At 38.6% G+C, this 19,807-nt stretch overlaps 1 protein-coding gene across 1 annotated transcript in view; it reads right to left on the bottom strand.

Annotated features, from left to right (window-relative positions):
- The window catches only part of LOC109429069 (GTP-binding protein Rhes-like), a 93,664-nt gene that overhangs the window by 7,844 nt on the left and 66,013 nt on the right, over positions 1–19,807 (bottom strand). Inside the window, exon 2 of the mRNA XM_029870686.2 lies at positions 4,593–5,074. Within this exon, the coding sequence (XP_029726546.1) occupies positions 4,593–4,985 (393 nt within the window). The 5' untranslated portion in view covers positions 4,986–5,074. The remainder of the gene's footprint in view (positions 1–4,592; positions 5,075–19,807) is intronic.

The raw sequence follows: 19,807 nt of genomic DNA, 5'->3' as shown, positions 1-19,807 counted from the left end.
ACCGATTCCGGGTGTCCCGCCTGAAATGGACAAATGTAAAGGAGAACCAATACATGTGACATATAAATGACTTATTCAGTAACATGATAAACGGTTAGCCAACAAATAATCTCAGACCATATTTGGGAGAACCAATAGTGTTCCAGAACTGGCGACGAGACGAGTAACCCACCGGAAGTGGTAAAATATAGAAGGGAACTAAACCATAGCGGCGTTTTTGATAATCTGATGAACGGTCAACAAGAAAATAGTCTCAGGCCACATCTAGAACTTGTAATAATATTTCGGAATCGGTTGCGGGTGTTCCATTGGAAGTGATTTAATAGAAGTAAACCAAAATCATGCATGCGATACATAAAATCGTGGCTTTTTTAAAAAAAATTGCTGAACTGTTAGCAAGAAAATAGCCTCAGATCACATTAATTTTCATTTTCGATGAAAAGTTGTCAAGAACATAGTCTCAGATCATATTTGAGACAACCGGAATCGGTTCCAGGTGTCCCACCGGAAGTGGTCAAATGTAAAATTTAACAAAACCCATGCAAGCTGCAGATCAAATAGCGGAACTATGAAAGTGAACAAAATAAATGTCAAAGCGATAAATCAAATCGTGGCTTTTTTGATAGCCTGTAAACGTTGGGTAAGATTATTAGTGAAGAAATAGTCAAAGTCTTCATATATGCAAGAAAACAAAATCGTGACCAAAGCGATCTCTTCAAATCACACCATTTCAGATTTCAGAGGTGTAAATGCATAGTAATTGCATAAAAAAATATAATTTAATCGCATCAACACCTTATGCAGTTTTTTTCAATCTTCAATCTCCTTTTGCTTCTAAAATTACTGCTCACAACTTGGGTGCGGCTGGTTGAGCCCTCGCTCTTCTCATTGCGATTGAAATTTGAATGAAAAATTTACATTTTCTGCATTTTTCTCGTAAGAAGGTCACATTTTACATGAATCGTGCTACCAAAATATAGCCTAAAGTGTGCCGAAATAAACATTGGCGAAGATCACAAAGTGATCTGCGATTGTGAATAAAGTTAACCTTCTTCATGCATTAGCTGATGCTCACCCCGCTGCCGTAGTGCATGGAATGGAGTCATAATGACCTCAATACACGACTAGGGTTAAGGTGGTCAAGCAGTCAACTAAGAGGGCTGATATTTTCCAGCTCTGTTTTGCTGTTGAACATTACATCGGAATATGTACCATCAATACCCAAGTAACACAACATGTTATATAACAGTTTAAATTTCACTATTAATAAAAAGCGTGGTGTATTTTTCTTGAATTATTTACCTAATTTTCATTACTTATATAATCAAAACAGCGCAAAAAATGGCGGCTTATAAAACATCTTGTATGTAATATACGATGTATCGTAAAACACTTATAGTACTCAAAATTTTGATCAAAGAGCATGTCATCCAACTCTAAGAAAATATATCAAGATATTTATTAGTAATATAACTCGCAAATAACATTTATAAAACAATCACATTTGTTTGTATTATTCAAATTTTTTTTTTCAAGTTATATAACTTGCGAAAAACATTTGCTCAACCTATCATTTGCACATGTTCGAACTAAGCTATTTGAAAGCTATATAGCTGATAGATAACATTTATATTTCAAAAATGAGATATCCATACTACCAAGATACAAAAATATATGACAAAGAAAACAAACAAAAGTTTACATTATAAATACATTTGACATTTCAAGTAACATTAATATGGAACTTGGTTATGGAGTCAATGATTGTACAAAAATATATTACCAACCAAGTCAAGAGTTTGGGTAACCAATTAGGAAATGGACTATTCTCACTAGTGGTAGCATTGATTTACATGCGCTTCAAAATTTATGGTGAAAATTATGATTTTGCTCGGCCTTGTTTTAAGCGCTGCTACGTTTCCTCATAAATTAGAACAAACGTCAATCAAATTGCTCTGTTTTGCCAGCTTACTGAGTTCACACGATGAAACAATATGGCCAGTTTTCTATATGAAGCTAACAGTACCGTTCAAAAAATATGAACAATTATCCAAGTATCCAAATACCAATTATTCTTAGCTTAAATTTATAAATCTTCGTGACACACATGAGATTAGAGTGTTCTTAACTGACAAACCAGTTTTCTGCAGAGTCAATCATAAATAGAGAGAAACAAAAACCATAATTTGCTGCCTATTTTTATTTGTGCATGTATATTTTTGCCAGGTACTGTAAACTGGATGACATTTTTAGAAACAAAACCGAATCGTCAAAAGACACAGCGATCCACGAAGATATTTTGTGGTAGATCTGGTTCGTGCACTTATAAAACGTTCAGATAACTTGCTTTCAACAAACATTCGACATAAGTTGTATTTATTTTTTTTTGTATCATAATTAAACCGTTGAATTAACTAAACAACAATTCAGTTATAGCAGAGTTGAATCTGTCAAATTAAAAAGGTAAACAATGTCAAACGTAATCGAAAAATTTTCTTCACAGTTGATTCACAGTCGTTTGAGTTTTTTTTTTACTAATTAGACACTTGTTTTTAGAAATGCATTAAAAGATACGATTTGGCTAAATACCAGATTCTTCGCTGTTCGTTTCGGGACAATACATGTATCGGTATGTGTCGAGAGGAGCAGTTCCAATGGGAGTTTGATGACGTCCAAGCTTGTGAGCAGAAATTATTCGGCCCCACAAGAAATTCTGGAACAGTTGGCATTAGATGAACTCTTTCAATTTAAATTTTTAATCTGACGAGTTGCACCACCAAATTTATTACAAGTTTACTGGACTGATGGCTACCGACCTCTGCAACATGCACAAAGGTAACACCAAGCAGGATTTTAACTCGACATCTTCATCGGGGATCTTTACAGCTTTGCAGCAATCTCAGTTGAATTTGTCCACTTCATTTGGGAATATTCTGCAAAGTGTATTAATGCACATTGTGCTAAATAAATAGTGATTCAATTAAATTTGCGAATTGAAACCTGTGTTGATTCAATTGATTTTAATGTTGTGTATATGCAAAATATTTCGATTTGAGAATGAAATTCATGATGTGTTTAGATTCTTAAAGAATGTAAACATTATTGCTTTCAATATTCATTTGCATGGTGCTCTAGTAATGTTGAATATTTGTTAAATTTACACATGTCATACAAGACACAGTTTGTAATGTTCCTTTGGTGGTTGTTATCGGCTAACTTTATTAAAGCATAATTAGTACACGATATGTTTTCTAGTTCAGTTATATCACAGTTTTAATACATCTTTTAAAAATATAATTTTGAAAGATGTTTTCTGTGTTACTTGGGTAAGTTTCCAAAGTCGATCATTGCTTTGTTAAAATTGTTGCTTTTCTATATAAAGTTTTTTTCAGGATTCAGGAACATTTTGGCTAACGTCGACGGAAAGTTCATGAGTACATATTCGACGAGAAAGGCACTTTCACCACTAGGTGGATTAATCTGGGTTTTTATTTTTATATTAGGCCGATGCAAATATTTAATTTGTTTTATGTCCGAGACCTCTCATCGGATACGAGGGGGGGACAAAAATAAATAAGGAACAAACAAAAAAAAACTATTGAAAATTTAAAAATTATAATCACTATTGAAAAAATATTTGTCAACTATTGAAAAATTGCTGCTTGAAAACATTTTTTCTATTGAAAATAGAGCCATTGGCCGCCATGTTTTTTTTCGCCCCTTCAATATTTTGGGATTTTCGAAGGGGGGGGGGGGGGTGACATAAAACAAATTAAATATTTGCATCGGCCTTATGCACTGGTAACGACTGTTTCCATTCTTTACCAGTCGTTACCAGTGCAGAGAGAATTATATAAAATTTAAAAATCTACGTAGGGTTTCGAACTACTTGGACACCCGCGTCATTTCCCGTCACCTCACAGCAAAACAAATCAAAAAATTACCTACCACATATTTTCTAAACGCACTTCCGTGGGTAATCATCTCCCGCAACATTTCCGCAACGGGATCTACAGCCAGTGCTACACGTTCACTCTGAAGTCGCACAAGTGCTCAAAACAATATAATTACACGCAGACGAGTGCACTTCGTCAGCACAAAGATGGGTACCGAAGTGTTTTCGCTGGAAGTTCGGCACTGGTGCCGAGAATTGGCGCTGGACTAGGTGCAGTAAACTCGTTCAAAATCAACTTTCCGGCAGACAATCTCCACAACAATCACTGTTAACAACAAGTTCACGCAATAAGATATCTGATTCAGATGGAAGAACTGGACGAAAACGGTCGTTTCTATGTGAATTTAGGTAATGCACAATTTTGTTTACCTGTAGTGCCGGGAATGGGGTCAAAAACCCTATACATGAAAAGACACCCAGAAGAGCATTTCTTACGGAAATACCCCAAAATCGAAAGACGGTGGACACTACGACTCTTGAAAAAGGCCTAATCCCTAGGCCGAAACGTCAGGAATGTAGATAAAAATCGTTCTTGATTCGAAGACTGAGAAAGCCATCTCCCTTTCCATCAAGTTTCCAGTCGTAAAATCCCGTATACCTATTAACCCCACCCAATTTCACGGATTTCAAAAATTACCTGTCCTCGCAACCGTTCCACCTCGAGCCACGTCTCCTCGTCGTCGACAGCGTAAACCAAAATGAACGCGCCACTCGTGTTGATGGACAGGGCCCTCATCGCCGGAAATTGATACGATCCGGATGTGTCCAGGATATCCAGCGTCAGGCAGGATCCGTCCGGTAGTTCGTACTCGCCCCGGTGCATGTCCTCCACGGTTTGCTTATACCGCGAAAGGTACTTCTCGTACAGAAACTGCGAAATGATGGAAGATTTGCCAACGCGGGCCGCCCCCATCATTGCAACCCTGTGGCGTTCCTTTTTCGGTGTCATCGGTTCGCTGTCGTTCGAACCCCGGGGGGACCGGCTGCTCACCAGCGAGGGGATGCGGAGCCTGTGACAGGTTCCGGGCATTGTTTCGGTGAGAGCAATTTTTGCGGTTTTTTCGTTGACTTGGCGCGGTGGCAAAAACGTCGAAGATGAAAAGCACTTTGGCCGATTCCCTGTGGGGGTGAAAATGGAAGCAGAAAAAAAGAATGCTTCAAAGCTGGGGGAAAGACATACAACATTTATTTTTTGTTGAGAGTAAGGTAATAGAAATTTCAGTGGATCAATAGATAAAATCAAGCAAGATGAACTCAAAGAAATTGATTGAATGGCTGCTGTAGTCCGTTTTGGTTCCCTTTGATTGAAGTTTGATTGATATGACAATAGAAAACATTTTTTTCTCTGAAACCATATAAGTTCTGTGTACCCTTTTGGTGATTATTATTTTACATGAAGAGAGTACTCTCAATTCATCAACAATTGTTCTTAACATTTATCCCCAAATAAGTTTCATTGAAGATTTATTCCCAGGGAATTTACTGATGAAATCTGTAATGGGATTTGCGGAGGAAACCTGGATAAAATCTTTAGAAAAAAAATCTCAGAGGGAATTTCTGGGACAACATCATGGTATCAGCTATCAGAAGGCCGGCTCAAGAGGCACATTATCCTCCAATCGGAACATTTGTGCCATCGCCACAATGAAGCCTATTTCATCATCTACTTGAGAAAAAGGAGGTAAATTATGATTGGAACAATAGAACATCCTGAATATTCAGGCTTCTTTGGTCAGTTACACTTAATCAAGTGTTACCGAGTGAGTACTCGCAAACGCAGTTGCCCAAAAACTGGATAGTTACATATCAAATGGTACGAAAGTTCCATACTTGGTTTCTCAGCTAAGACATACAAATGAAGCAGCCTGTTGAGGCTTGTCGTGGGCAAAACCATACATAAGTAGGAAAACCACATTGTATTGTCTCAATAGCGTTTCTACCACGAGATTTCACGACTTTCACATGGGGGCATCCACGAAGACTTAATTTCCTAATCGCTGTTTGACAAAATATGGAGAAGAGATGTCAGTTTTTGAGCATTTGATAAATGCAATTGGAAATGATTAAAGATATACCGAAAAATCCGTGCGGCTTCCAATATGGAATCGAAAGGTATATGTTCAAAAGTATCCTGGAAATCTTAGAAAACACCCATACAAGATTGCTTTTGAGTAAATGCTTTCTCGATATCGTATCTGATATCAGTAGGTCGGCTCCAGAGGCACGTTCACCTCCATTTGGGAAATTTGTGCCATCGCCATGAACACGAGCCTATTCATCATTTACCTGACGGAGAAGGGAAGGAAAAAGGATGGGACAGGGGAAAGGACAGGTAAGGGAATAGGATCGTCATACACGCAAAAGCGTACCACAATGGGTTCACATAGCGTCTTGAGAAGGACACTGTGATAACGTATAAAGCGTAAAGAAAGCCTATAGCTCTTTACCACAGCGGGTCAAGAACAACAGAACGTCCTGAAGATTCAGGTTTCTGAAGTCAGTTTCACTTAAGGCGAAACTGGAAGCATTTCCTCACTTTTTGGTTTTTGGTTTTTTATTGAATAACGAAGCATTATTTTCAAAATTGGTTTTCGTACACATGTAGAGTATGGATCAGGGTATCTTCTGAATTTTTTACGCGGTACAAAATGTTTTTCGTTTTTGCAGAAACCATTTTTGAACAAAATTTCACTAAAAAATGGTTTCTGAAAAATCGAAAAACATTTTCTACCGTGTAAAAAATTCAGATGATACCCTGATCCATACTCTACATGTGCACGAAAACCGATTTTGCAAATTTTGCTTCGTTATTTAATAAAAAATAAAAAACCAAATAAATGAGGAAATGCTTCCAGTTTCGCCTTAATAAGTGTTTTCCGAGTACTCTGAAACGCAGTTGCGCAAAAGCTGGACAGTTACATATTAAATGATACGAAGATCCATAATCGGATTCACAACTATCACATGCAAATGAATCAGCTTGCTGAATATTCGCGCTGAGTCGATAGTGGCCGGTCAATGCTTTGACCAGAATGCTGCAATTCTGCTTTGACAGATTTGTAAGATACTTCGCCACCCTTGGAGATGGCTCGGTACAATACAATTTGGTTTGACGACATGAATCCAAACTATTAAAGCATTGTCTGTGTTGAGTAGCAGCCCAGGTGTGAATCTGAAGGTTTACCCAACACTTCGAAATCGGAATAGCTGGCTCAGGGCCAATGAAGTCATGTGATGCTCCAGTGCGAGCTAACTCATCAGCCAATTTATTTCCAGCGATGGAAGAATGGCCAGGTACCCATACAAGGTGAACAGCGTTTGCTGAATTCAGCTCCTCGATTTGAGTTCGACAAGCGATAACTATCATCGACCTGGAGTTGGCCGAAGCAAGTGCTTTAATAGCAGCCTGGCTACCTGAACAGAAGTATATTACTTTGCCCATTACGTGCTTCTGAAGTGCTGATTGCACTCCGCACATAACTCGCGTTTAGTATCATACAGGCGTACAGTATCGGACAATAAAAATGCACCAAAGCCGTTTTCCCATACAAAATAGTCAACTTTAGATTTCCATATCTCAGGCATCTCTTAACCGATTATTTTCATTTTTCTGTGACGAACCACAAAACATTTCAATTCTCAAAAACTATTGAAAAAGTTTGGTAATAACAATTGATACAAAAGTTAAAGATAGGTTGAATTTTGACAATAAAAATGCACCAAGACATAAAGTTGCATAGCAAAAAATACTGAAGTCATATCATGATCGTCTCTTCAGCAAATGTATTCGTCATTACACAAGAATCATATTTGCCGAAGACACCATAATGATATGACGTAACCAAAACAAAACTTTTTGACTTGGTGCATTTTTTTTGTCAAAATTCAACCTATCTGTAACTTTTGTATCAATAGTTATTACCGAACTTTTTCAATAGTTTTTGAGAATTGAAATGTTTTGTAGTTAGTCACAGAAAAATGAAAACAATCGGTTGAGAGATAACTGAGATATGGCAATCTAAAGTTGACTATTTTATATGGGAAAACGGCTTTGGTGCATTTTTATTGTCCGATACTGTATCTACAATGATCGATTTCTCTTCATCGATTTTCTCTTCGGATTATTCCGGGAAATACGACCAATTGTCGGATGATCTATCGGTGTATTTCGGTGAAGGACCTCTGCTAATACTCGCCAATATATATTAGATACCTAATCTTCAACCAAAATTGGATCGAAATTTTTGTAGTATGTCATGACTTTTTCCAAATACAAAACCCAATTGACAGTAACGAATGTTAGCACTTGAGGCACCAGCGATACTAGTACGAGTTGCTCTTCATTTAAATTAGGTTTTTTTGTTTAGCATTTCTATTATAGATACGGATCGATACGGGCTAGGAGAAGTGCACTACAGTGGGCGCCTTACCAGGGAGTTTTAGGTAATTTGGGCAGCCCGTTACGCGAATATATTTTGGACATTTCCATTTGATTCTACCGTAAGTGTCCAAAATATAAGTATACGCGTAACGGTCTGTCTATAATACCTGAATACCCCTACCAAGTACATTACACAACCTTCACCCGATCCAAAAGCTCGAAGAATGGCTCCTGTACTAATGCCAGATTTCTGTAACACAATACGATGATTCCTAGAAAACAATTGAATGGGTTGGACATTTGAGTCTAGATATACCTACATATGAAAATTGCGGAGCAAACACTGCAAATCTCAGATCCTCCCGTCTCTCCCAGGCGCACTCCCATGCACACACGCAAACTTGTTCTAACAACACGCCCAGGAGGAACGACAGAAACCGAAGTCCGCAACCGCCGCACCGCTCGAGTGATCTCTCGAGGGATACCTTGACGTGGTGATCTAGAAATGCCCAGTTCACCAGTTTTCTGTTGCAGTCGAGGTTTATAGTACGCGTTGTACAGTACATGTCAACACATGAGTTTTTTTTTTATCGTGGCTTGCTTGTTGAAAATTCTCTCCAAGGCGGTATATTTCAGGATTAGTATTTCCTAATACCGCTAATACTACTAATTTTTATCGAAGCTGTCCCGCCCCTAGTTTGCCGGCCAAGTTATTAACCAAAGAGAAAATCTATGAAGAGAAATCGATCATTGTAGATACGCCCGTATGATACTGAGTGCGAGATAAGAGCAAAGATTTCGGCCTGAAAAACGGTGCAGTGTCTACCAAGTGAATAAGACTGATACAGCCTTAGCTCACGAGAATAAACACCAGCACCTGTTCGACCTTCGAGAAGGGAGCGATCAGTGTAACATACGATGCCGTCTGAAATACTTCTCTCCAGATAACCAGATGTCCACTCTTCCCGGGAAGGGAATTTCGTGGAAAATGTCCTATATGGAAAATAACAAGCAATTGTAAGATCACTTGGAGCAAGGACAACTTTATCCCAATTCACCAAAAGTGGAAACAACGAGGTGTGTGGAACTTCGGTCCACATGAGTTTCCTCTCGTAAACCGAGTACCCATAGGCGGTAAGTGCAAGAAAGTGCTTCTTGTTTGAGATGAATGTGTAGTGGGGCAACGTCAAAGAGAACTTCGAGCGCTGCCGTAGGAGTTGAAGAGAACGCTCCAGACATCGCCATTAAGCACATCCTTTGGAGATGGCCTAATTTTGATTGGACCGTTCTCACTTCGCCCTTTTGCCTCCACACAAGACATCCATAGGCCAATATTGGACGCACAACAGTTGTGTAAATCCATTTAATATACTTGGGTTTTAGACCCCAAGTTGTACCAAAGGTTCTCCGGCATTGCCCGAAGGCCATACAAGCTTTCTTGATTCTGAACTCAAAATGAGGTGTCCAGGAAAGCTTGGAATCAAGAATGACTCCAACGTACTTCACCTGTTCAGTCACATTGATTTCAGAATCAAAGAAACGTAAAGGTCGAACACCATTACGGTTTCGCTTTTCCGTGAAAAGAACAATAGATGTTGCTGTTGGAATCGACTGTAATCTTGACTCTATAGATTAACGGCTACGCAACAATAGATGTTTTACTCGGATTTACCGAAAGGCCATATTGGCGACACCAACCATCAACTACCTGAAGAGCGTTTTGCATCAGGTCGAAAAGGGTGCTGATGCACATACCGACTAACAATGTTAGGTAGTCGTCGGCAAAACCATAAGTAGGAAAACCGCTATTATTGAGTTGCCTCAATAGCGTATCTCCTACGAGATTCCACAAAAGTGGAGATAAGACTCCCCCTTGAGGGCACCCACAAACACTCAATTTCCTAATCGCCACTTGACGCAATGTCGCGAAGAGATGTCGGTTTTTGAGCATTTGGTGAATCCAATTGAAATCATTGGAGATATACCATGACCCCGTGCGCCTTCCAATTTGGCATCGAAAGGCACGTTGTCAAAGGCACCCTCGATATCTAAGAAAACACCCAAGCAGGATTGCTTTTGAGTGAATGCCTTCTCGATATCGTAAACAACTTTGTGTAAAAGAGTTACAGTGGACTTTCAAGATTGGTAAGCATGTTGGTTCATATGAAGAGGCACATTGTCCAGATGAACATCACGGATGTGATGATCTACAATGCGTTCTAACCATTTTAGAAGAAAAGAGGTCAAACTGATAGGTCTGAAGCTCTTTGCTTCTTCATACGACGCACGACCCACTTTCGGAATAAACTTTACAGTAATATCCCGCCAAGATTTGGAAATAGGGTATATAGGGTAGCAAAACTTCAAACAAGTAGTTGTTTCAAAACATGTTTGAAATGATCAAATCCCTTCTGAAGCAAAGTAGGATAAATCCCATCTGCCCCAGGAGATTCAAAAGGAGCAAAGCTATTAAGTGCCCATTCAATCGATTCTAAAGTTATGGTACTCCGAGAAACGACATCAGGTTCATCCGAAGATGTAATATCCACACATCCGGGGAAGTGTGTACTGAATAAACATTCCAAAACTTCCTCATCAGAGGAAGTGAAATCACCATTTGGCAAACGAAGTTTGTTCACTGGAATTATTTGTACAAAGGGTTTTCCAGCCGGATCGTTCAGCAGACCGGAGAGCTTTCTGGTAGGCCTTGCGAGCCGACCTGAAAGCCTCCGATCCAGCAGAACATCGTATGTTCCAACTCTTTCTACATTGTTTCCTGAGCTTGGCCAGATTAGAGTTCCACCAAGGGGTTCACTTGGATTATCAATGGATGGTGAGTATCCATGAAATTTGGCTGCAACCAAATCGGTTCAGAGATCCCAGTTGGTTGACCAGGGGATCCTGAAACGCAAAGTTTGCGAAGTAACATTCACATGTTCAAACAAGATGTAGCGATGGTCAGATAAAGATTCTTCATCTGACACATGCCAATTGGTCAGCTCGTGACTAATTCTGCTAGAGCAAATCGTTATATCTAACACTTTCTCTCTAGCAGATACCATGAAGGTTTGGCGGTTGCCTATGTTAAGCAATCCAAGATCTGTACTACTTAAGTATTCCATCAAACTGGAGCCTCTCAAATTGATGTCTGAGCTGTCCCAGATTATATGGTGAGCATTAGCATCACTACCAGCAATTAGCGGAGGTCCTTTTGAAGTGCAGTATGCAATGGCTTGCTTGAAAGCATCCGTAGGGGATGGTTGATCATGCGGTAAATAAACCGAACAATAAACGTATTTCCTGTTGAGGTTTCCAACAGATACATCAATTGTGATAGCACATACATCTCTAGTAGTTAGTTCAGAGATGAGTGTAGCAACGATTGCGTTGTTGACAAGCACACATGCTCGAGGCATGACACGTGAGATTGCCATTTTATTTTTACTGAAAGTAGCAAACACCGGATTCACAAGGTTTCCTAGATAGAAATTCCCCTTACGGAAGTAAGGTTCTTGGACCAAGGCCACTTGGGCTGTACCACTTTGCATAAGTCTACAAAGATTGATCGTTGCTGTTCTTTTGTGCTGAAGATTGATCTGAGCTATCTTAACCGTAGCCACTACCCAAACTAGGCAAGATTAAACTCTTAACAATCACAGCACAAAAAAGAACAGCAACAATAAAGCCAGTTCGGTATCGATTTGAGTGCGCCAAAGGCGAGGATGCACAGAATACACTGTATAAAACGCATAATGCGAAACCATATAGGTGAAAATTTAAACTAATAAATAACATCTTCATAATCCCGCCCTTATTCAGACTCAAGTATAAGATTGAAGAAGGGCAGCTGATTGTCTCGGAGAAACACAAGGTCCACCGCGCTATTGCTCCGGTTAGCGCAGTAAGGGCAAATACTGTGGAGGGTGCCCTGGTACTCCACAGGCTCCGTTTGCGATTAGGTTTTTATGAGACCCCCCTAACCATTCATTCCTAGGCACGGTAAGCGTAAAGCCGCATAACACCTTGAATTAGGGTTCACCTGATTAGTGGACTCCTACCACTGGAACAGGCGGTCCGTAGTGCTATTCTTAGCCAGTTGAACTAACCGCTACCGAAACTACACAGCTATCTAGGCTGATCGGGAAAAGAAGTTAATATTGGTGATACGGGCCCGAAAAGCCACTCGATACCGTAAACAACATTGTGTAAACAAACCACAGTGGAATTTCTATTTTGGTAAGCATGTTGGTTCACATGGAGAGGCATGTTTGCCAGATGATCATCACGGATGTGGGGCTCGACAAAGCGATCTTATCATTTCAGAAGAAAGAGGTCAAACTGATAAGTCTGATCTTCCACTCCCGGAATAAACTTGACAATAATATCCCGCCAAGATTTGGGAATATACCTAGCAAGACTGCAAACAAGCAATTTTATCAAAATGTGTTTGAAGTATACAACTTTTGCAGGTTCAAAAGGAGCAAAGTGATTTAGTGCTCATTCAATCGATTTTATAGTTTTGATACTCCGACTCAAAGAATCAGAACTATAAGAAAAGACATCAGGTTCTTCCGAAGATGTAATGTCCACACATCCGAGGAAGTGTGAATCGAATAAGCATTCCAGAAAATCCTCATCAGAGGGAGTTAATTGCCACAAGGAGCGGACCTGGTGTGATGGTTAGAACACTAGACTATCACGCCGAGGACCTGGGATCGAATCCCACTCCCGACAAACCCGCAAAATGTGAGTTCTTCCTTCGGAAGGGAAGTAAAGCGTGGGTCCCGAGATGAACTAGCCTATGGCTAAAAATCTCATTAATACAGATTAAAAAAAAATTGCCATTTGTGTTTGTGATTTGTTTTTTACTGAAAGTTACAAACACCGGGTAAAATGCATATTTCGAAACCATATAGGTGTTAATCAAAGATAAGCTACCTGCATAGAAATCCCCCTTACGAAAGTAAGGTTCTTGGACTAAAGCTGTTCTTTTATGCTGAAGATTGATCTGAGCTGTCCTAACCGTAGCCAGAAGACTCGGAACATCTACTGTGCCACTGTCCGGCACTCTTTACAACAAGACGTAAGTTCTTCGTCAAAGGGCTGTTAGAACCCTCTGACATTTGGAGAACAACACCCAGTACGGTAGTGCAGTTCATTCGAAATGTCGAACCGTGCTGGGTTAATGCTATTAATCAAACGATGGCGATCACTCACAATAGTGGTACGTCATCTTGATATACATAGCTATAATAAAACTTATCAGGGGCATATGTCACAATAGATCAAAAAACTGGTCGCAGTGATGGAAATACCCGACACGGATTAAAAACCGTAGCCACTATCCAAACTAGGCAGGATCAAACACTTACAATTACAACACAAGAAAATAACAGCAGCGATAAAACGCAATTTGGTATCCATTGAAGAACGCCAGAGGCGAAAATACACAGAAGACACTGTGCAACACACATAATACCGTCGTGCGGGGCTACTTTGGACACTTTTGAATATGGATTTTTTGAATTCAAAATATGGTTCAAATCTGTTTGATGGCTTTGGGACTATTATGAAGCAATATTTTTCCCTTCATTTGGTTGAAATTGTTTTTCAAACAAACCCTTTATTGCTTGTTAGGACGCGAAAAAACTTCGAATAAACCAATGAAATATATATAACGTATCACAACATTTGCTCTGTATGCATTGTTTCTACAGTTCATAAATTTCAAAGGGTTGATTAATTCATTCATCAATTCATCTATTGTTTGGTGGGAAAAAACCAAACAAACTTCCACGCAAATGAAGTTAACAAAGCTTCAAAGGCTTGCTACTGCATCAGTAACAGGGGCAATGTATAGTACCCCATCTAAAGCCTTAGACGCTATGTTAAATCTTCTACCACTACGCGATTTCATACACATGAACGCTGTTAAATGTGCTCTGAGACTCAAAAGGTCCTCAATGGCCACTGCAGGTGACCTAAGAGGACATATGAGCATATTAAAAACTTTTAGAGTAAGTCCAATATTCTCTATGAATGACGATTTCATAGTGAAGCGTCATTTTTTTGATCATCTCTTTTTAGAGTTCCTGATGTGTCCCGTCATGATTGGGAAAACAGAGAACCGGATTTTCGATCTGGCTCAATAGTTTTTTTCACTGATGGTTCGAAACAAGATAACAATGTAGGGGCTGGAATATTCGGCCCTGGAGTCAACTTTTCATTACCATTAGGTAGCTGGCCGACAGTTTTTCAGGCTGAAATTTACGCCATTTTAGAATGTGCTGACATTTGTCTCAAAAGGCGCTACAAAAACGCTAATATATGTATTTGCTCGGATAGCAAAGCTGCACTGAATGCTTTGAAGTCCAAGGTGTACACATCTAAACTTGTCTGGGAATGTACCGAGCTTCTGCAGCAATTGTCCTGTCGCAATAAGGTTAACCTGTATTGGGTTCCTGGTCATTGCGGAATAGAAGGAAATGAAAAAGCTGATCAGTTAGCAAAAATAGGGTCATCTACTCAGTTTAACGGGCCTGAGCCATTTTTTGGAATAGCTCCTTGTGCCCTCAAAATGGAACTAAAGAATTTAGAAAAAGTAAAAATAAAACTTATCTGGTCGAACACTACAGATTGTCGTCAATCTAAGCGATTTATTGAACCAGATGCATCTAAAACATTAAGGTTAATGAACCTGAACAAACATGATTTAAGCATTTATACTGGACTAGTAACAGGCCACTGCCCTTGCAAATATTACCTAAATATAATTGGGAAATTACAAGATAACAAATGTCGTTTCTGTAAATTTGAGAGCGAAAGCTCTGAACACTTATTGTGTGAGTGTGCTGCACTTTATCAAAAGCGCCGCGGTTACCTTGATAAAGGCTTGATGGAGCCTTGGGAAATCTGGGCCTCTCATCCCAAGCAGGTATTGGATTTCATACGAAATGCAGTACCTGATTGGGAAACACGCCAATAGCTGTGAGGATGATCATTTCTCCATAGTGATGAGTCTTTTCAGTATGACAAAAGTAAAGAGGATGACACCACAATAGATCAAATTAATGGTCGCAGTGGTACTATGTCCCCAACAGGAAAAAAAAAAAATCATTCAAAATGTATCAACGTAGCATATATAACCGAATATTTGAATCGTTATTCACTATAAATGACCTATTCACCTAAATAAAGGATTGATGGTCCCTTTTTTAAGGCTGTCTATATTACAATATCACGCTGCTCATAATACCAAAGATAGCACAGAACCATATAAAAACGCATATATTTATTGAAAACATGTACGATATAGTATACTACAGTATTGGTACAATGTAGTTTTCTTAACAACCCTGGAATTCTAAATGCAGTTTTTTTATACACAGCAGAAATGTCTGAAAATCACACCCAACGTAAACAAATTTGACATAGAAATTTCTGTTCCATTTCAGTGAATTTTACATTAAACACTTTCTTGTATGAAATGTTGGACGCAAGCTTCATACTGGGAGCAGGCTGTAAATTTAAAAGCTGATGGAAAAATGTCTGCGATACGGCGGGGTCCTTTTGTTACAGGTTATATGATGTAACATTTTTTAACTGTGTTGTTAAAAATGTCCAAAGTAGCCCCCATCCAGTTCTATATAAGATGAGTCCGATTAGGGTATGAACAACTTTTTTGTTTATTGATGGATTTAGTTCAAATTTTGCATACATTCTACATACATACTCACGATTATTGTGTGTAAAAATTGTGGAAATTCATTCACTACTCTGGGAGCTATAATGTCATAAAGTTGAAAACCCATAAAAAAGTGTATAAAGAAGCCCCGCACGACGGTACCAAGTCATATACATATGTTATATTTAAAGCTAATAAAGAGTGTTGAAAATGTTTACAAAAGCCTCAAAAATAGTTTAATACAACTTTGAGGTTATTTTATTTTTGGAGATACTGTATAAATCCTTGAAAAAAATTGGCTTTTATGATTTTCTAAAAACAATAATTTAACTGGGTTTTTAGTCTAGATTACTGAACACATGTTTTTAAAATTTTGCACACCTTGTAAAAAAATGAAATTGCGAAAAAAGTTCGATAATGTTCGAAAATTGTTAACTTTATGTGCAAATATATTAATCTCCAGAATGCTCATAATAAAGTCAATTTTATTTTTTCAAGAAAAATCTCCACTGCATTTTAGCGCATTTCTTAAAAATTAAAAAAGGCCATTTTTGAGGAACCCCTTCTTTCTATGCTCCTTTAAATCATGTTTACGCAAATAAAAATATATAAAACTAGCTGTCCCGGCAAACTTTGTCTTGCCAAGCTGCGGTGGTTTGACAACTGCTAAGGTCATCGCAGCAACGCACTCTAGATTGATTTAATTTTGATGACGCTGAATTTGTTCCCGGCCCATCAAAAATGAGTATTTTCACAATTTTCATACTTTTTCAAATGGTTTTCGTATTTTTTTCTGCATATAAACACAGCCAACATGAATACGAATCAAACCCTGCATAAGTCATCCTGATCGGTTCACCCGTTCGTAAGTTTTGTTGCCTCAAAGGGACTTCAAACTCATTTTTATATATATATAGTATATATATATAAAATGAAAAATTCGCATATTTTTAAATAGGGTATATTTTTAAATTTATGGACGAGTAAGTTAGAGCAAAAAATGGAATTTTAAAATGGGAAAGATATTAAATGCAGAACTTCAAAGTTTGACCAATAAATAAACGTTTTTTGGAGTGGATTATTTTGTAGATATTGGAGATTTTTCTATCGAAAATGTGAATTTTGAAAGTCGGTGTTAAATGATATGTTATGTATACATAACTGTTAATAAGCGTCAATATTTTCCAGATTTTTATGTACAAATTTTATTCGCTACAGATTTTTGAAATGTTGAAAAATCTTAATAAAATTGCATTTTGTGCAGATTAATATATTTTGAGGTATATTCTTGAATAATACTAAACTTTTTCCAATTTTTTTCAAGCTGTTCTAAACTTTATTATATTGTGGAAATTTCATAGAAGAACCGAAATAAAAAGACTAACCCAGCTTCGAGATAGAGCATTCTGCACATTTTCAAATACTTTCCGATACACTCCTTAAACAACATACTAATAAACCCACCCTTATTAAGCCTCGCGGTTGAGGCTAGCTGATTATCTCAGAGAAACACAAGGTCCACTGCACTATTACTCCGGTTAACGCAGTAAGGGCAGAATACTGTGAAGGGCGCCCTACTACTCCACAGGCTCCGTTAACCCTCTACTTCCCATGGTTGCTCTAGAGCACCATTGATTTTCGACGAACTCGAGACAAACGGAATCAGATGAATATGGCGCAATAGTTTTTAGAATATGATTGTAATCCCATTAGGTAAACCCAACTCCCAACTACTTGTTTCAATAGTGGAACTATTGATAAACAATCAAAATACTATTGATTTACAACTAAAATTTTTTTCGTTGATTTCGAAAAATTTGACCAATTTGCAATAACTTTTGTTCAAGCACTTTTTTTGGAAACGCTTTCTTGGCATAGAAATAGTCGTTCAAAGTCGTGGGAAGGAAAGGGTTAAGCGGTTAGGATTTTATTTGACTCCCCCAATAGTTCATTCCTAGGCACGGTAAGCATACAGCCGCATCACACCATGACTTAGGGTCACCTGTTTAATGAACTCTTTCCACCGGAACAGGCGGTCCGTGTGTTATTCTTGGCCAATCTAGACAACACAGCTTTCTAGGCTTATCGAGACCAAAATCCCTCAAGAAGGTTCTGATGGAATTTGTAATGGGATTTGCGGAGGAATCCTGGATAAAATCTTTAGAAAAAATCTCAGAAGGAATTTCCGGGAGAAGTTAATGACAACATCATGGTAGAAGTAATTTAAAGGCTTCTGGAGAAACTGCAGGAGTATACACTACCCGTCATAAGTACGGACTCACAAAAAGTATTGCAACAATATTGCATCACCCTGACTCACCTCGATATCTGAAAAACCTGAGGACTTACAAAGATGCTGTCTTCAGGAAAGTTATTCAGAAGACCAGAAGCAACAACTTCTCTGAAGGCGGCATTTTTGTAAGTCCTCAGGTTTTTCAGATATCGAGGTGAGTCAGGGTGATGTAATATTGTTGCAATACTTTTTGTGAGTCCGTACTTATGACGGGTAGTGTATGTACGTCGAAGATATTCATAAAGGAATCCTAGTAATAGGAAGCAATCAGTGAAGTCCTAGATTGAAAGTAGTGAGCTGGATTTTTGTATGGTGCGATGATCGATTCTCCATTTCTGCAAAGAAATGGTGCAAACAGCGTGGGTATTATGATATCTTGCCTAATTTGATGCTGTATGAGCAAAAGTTAGGGTAACTGTGTTGTTGAAGTTACAAGAAAAAAATAATACAACTTTTTGGCCTAATAGTAAGCCGAGATACACCAGTTTTATCAACTGCTGAAAGTATCGCATCACCATTCCACCAGTCTGTCAAACTGATTGAAATTTCAAAAACACAGTGTGGATGGAAAAACTCCAACTTGCAACGCTCCACTAATCAGGTTAATTATCTTTCGTCCAGCTATGTACGTCCTGGTCAGGGATAAAATATCTGCGTTCGTGTAATTTTCCGCCATGGAAGTTCAACCTTGAACTTTACAGAGGTTGGCAGTAGAACTCGCACATATAAACGCGCAGAGCTATGATCCTTTTATTCCATTTTTCCACCGGTAGCGCGCGCCAACCACAAAGTTTCACGGAGCAATTATCGACTTCATTATTATTTAAAGTGACCAGACGTCCCGCGTTTCGCGGGACAGTCCCGCATTTTAACCAACTGTCCCGCGACAAATTATGTCCTGCGAAATGTCCCGCATTCGTCTCAAATCGTAAAAATGTTCCGCGTTTGAAAAAATTCCATCAAGTATACAAAATATTGTAGTAGCTTCGGTGCTAAAATAGTCAATAAATCACATCAAACATATTAACGGAAATCTCCATACTTTCAACGTCAGAGTTCAAACACTGAAATTTTTTGCGAGAAAGTAGGGTCTGGGACCTTTGGGCAAGAGCACCTATTTTGGGAACTTGCTGCCATAACTCAGTCAATTTCGAACCGATTGACTTGAATGGATACTGTGCGTATCTGATCGTGTCTCAAAAATCAAGTCTATCGGTTCAAAATTTACTGAGTTAGAGTAGCAAGTGCCCAAAATAGGTGCTTCTGCCCAAATGGTCCCAGACTCTACATGAAGATTCTGGGTTACAGTACAACTAGGTGACTAGCCTTGATGCCTGCTATACAACGACTTTTGAAATGTTTGAACTGTTGAGTGCTTTTTTATCGAGCAGTCCCGGCAGTTTTCAAGTAGAAGTAAATTCGAAAATGTGGTTGATTTTTATACACAGTCTCTTTGCGGCAGTATTTTACAGTTCGACGAAGAAAATAGAGTGT

The sequence above is a fragment of the Aedes albopictus genome, chromosome 2 (assembly GCF_035046485.1).
Source record: "Aedes albopictus strain Foshan chromosome 2, AalbF5, whole genome shotgun sequence".
Classification (NCBI taxonomy): Eukaryota; Metazoa; Arthropoda; class Insecta; order Diptera; family Culicidae; genus Aedes; species Aedes albopictus.
Note: the sequence above shows the minus strand (reverse complement) of the source record. Positions and strands in the feature narration are given on the sequence as shown.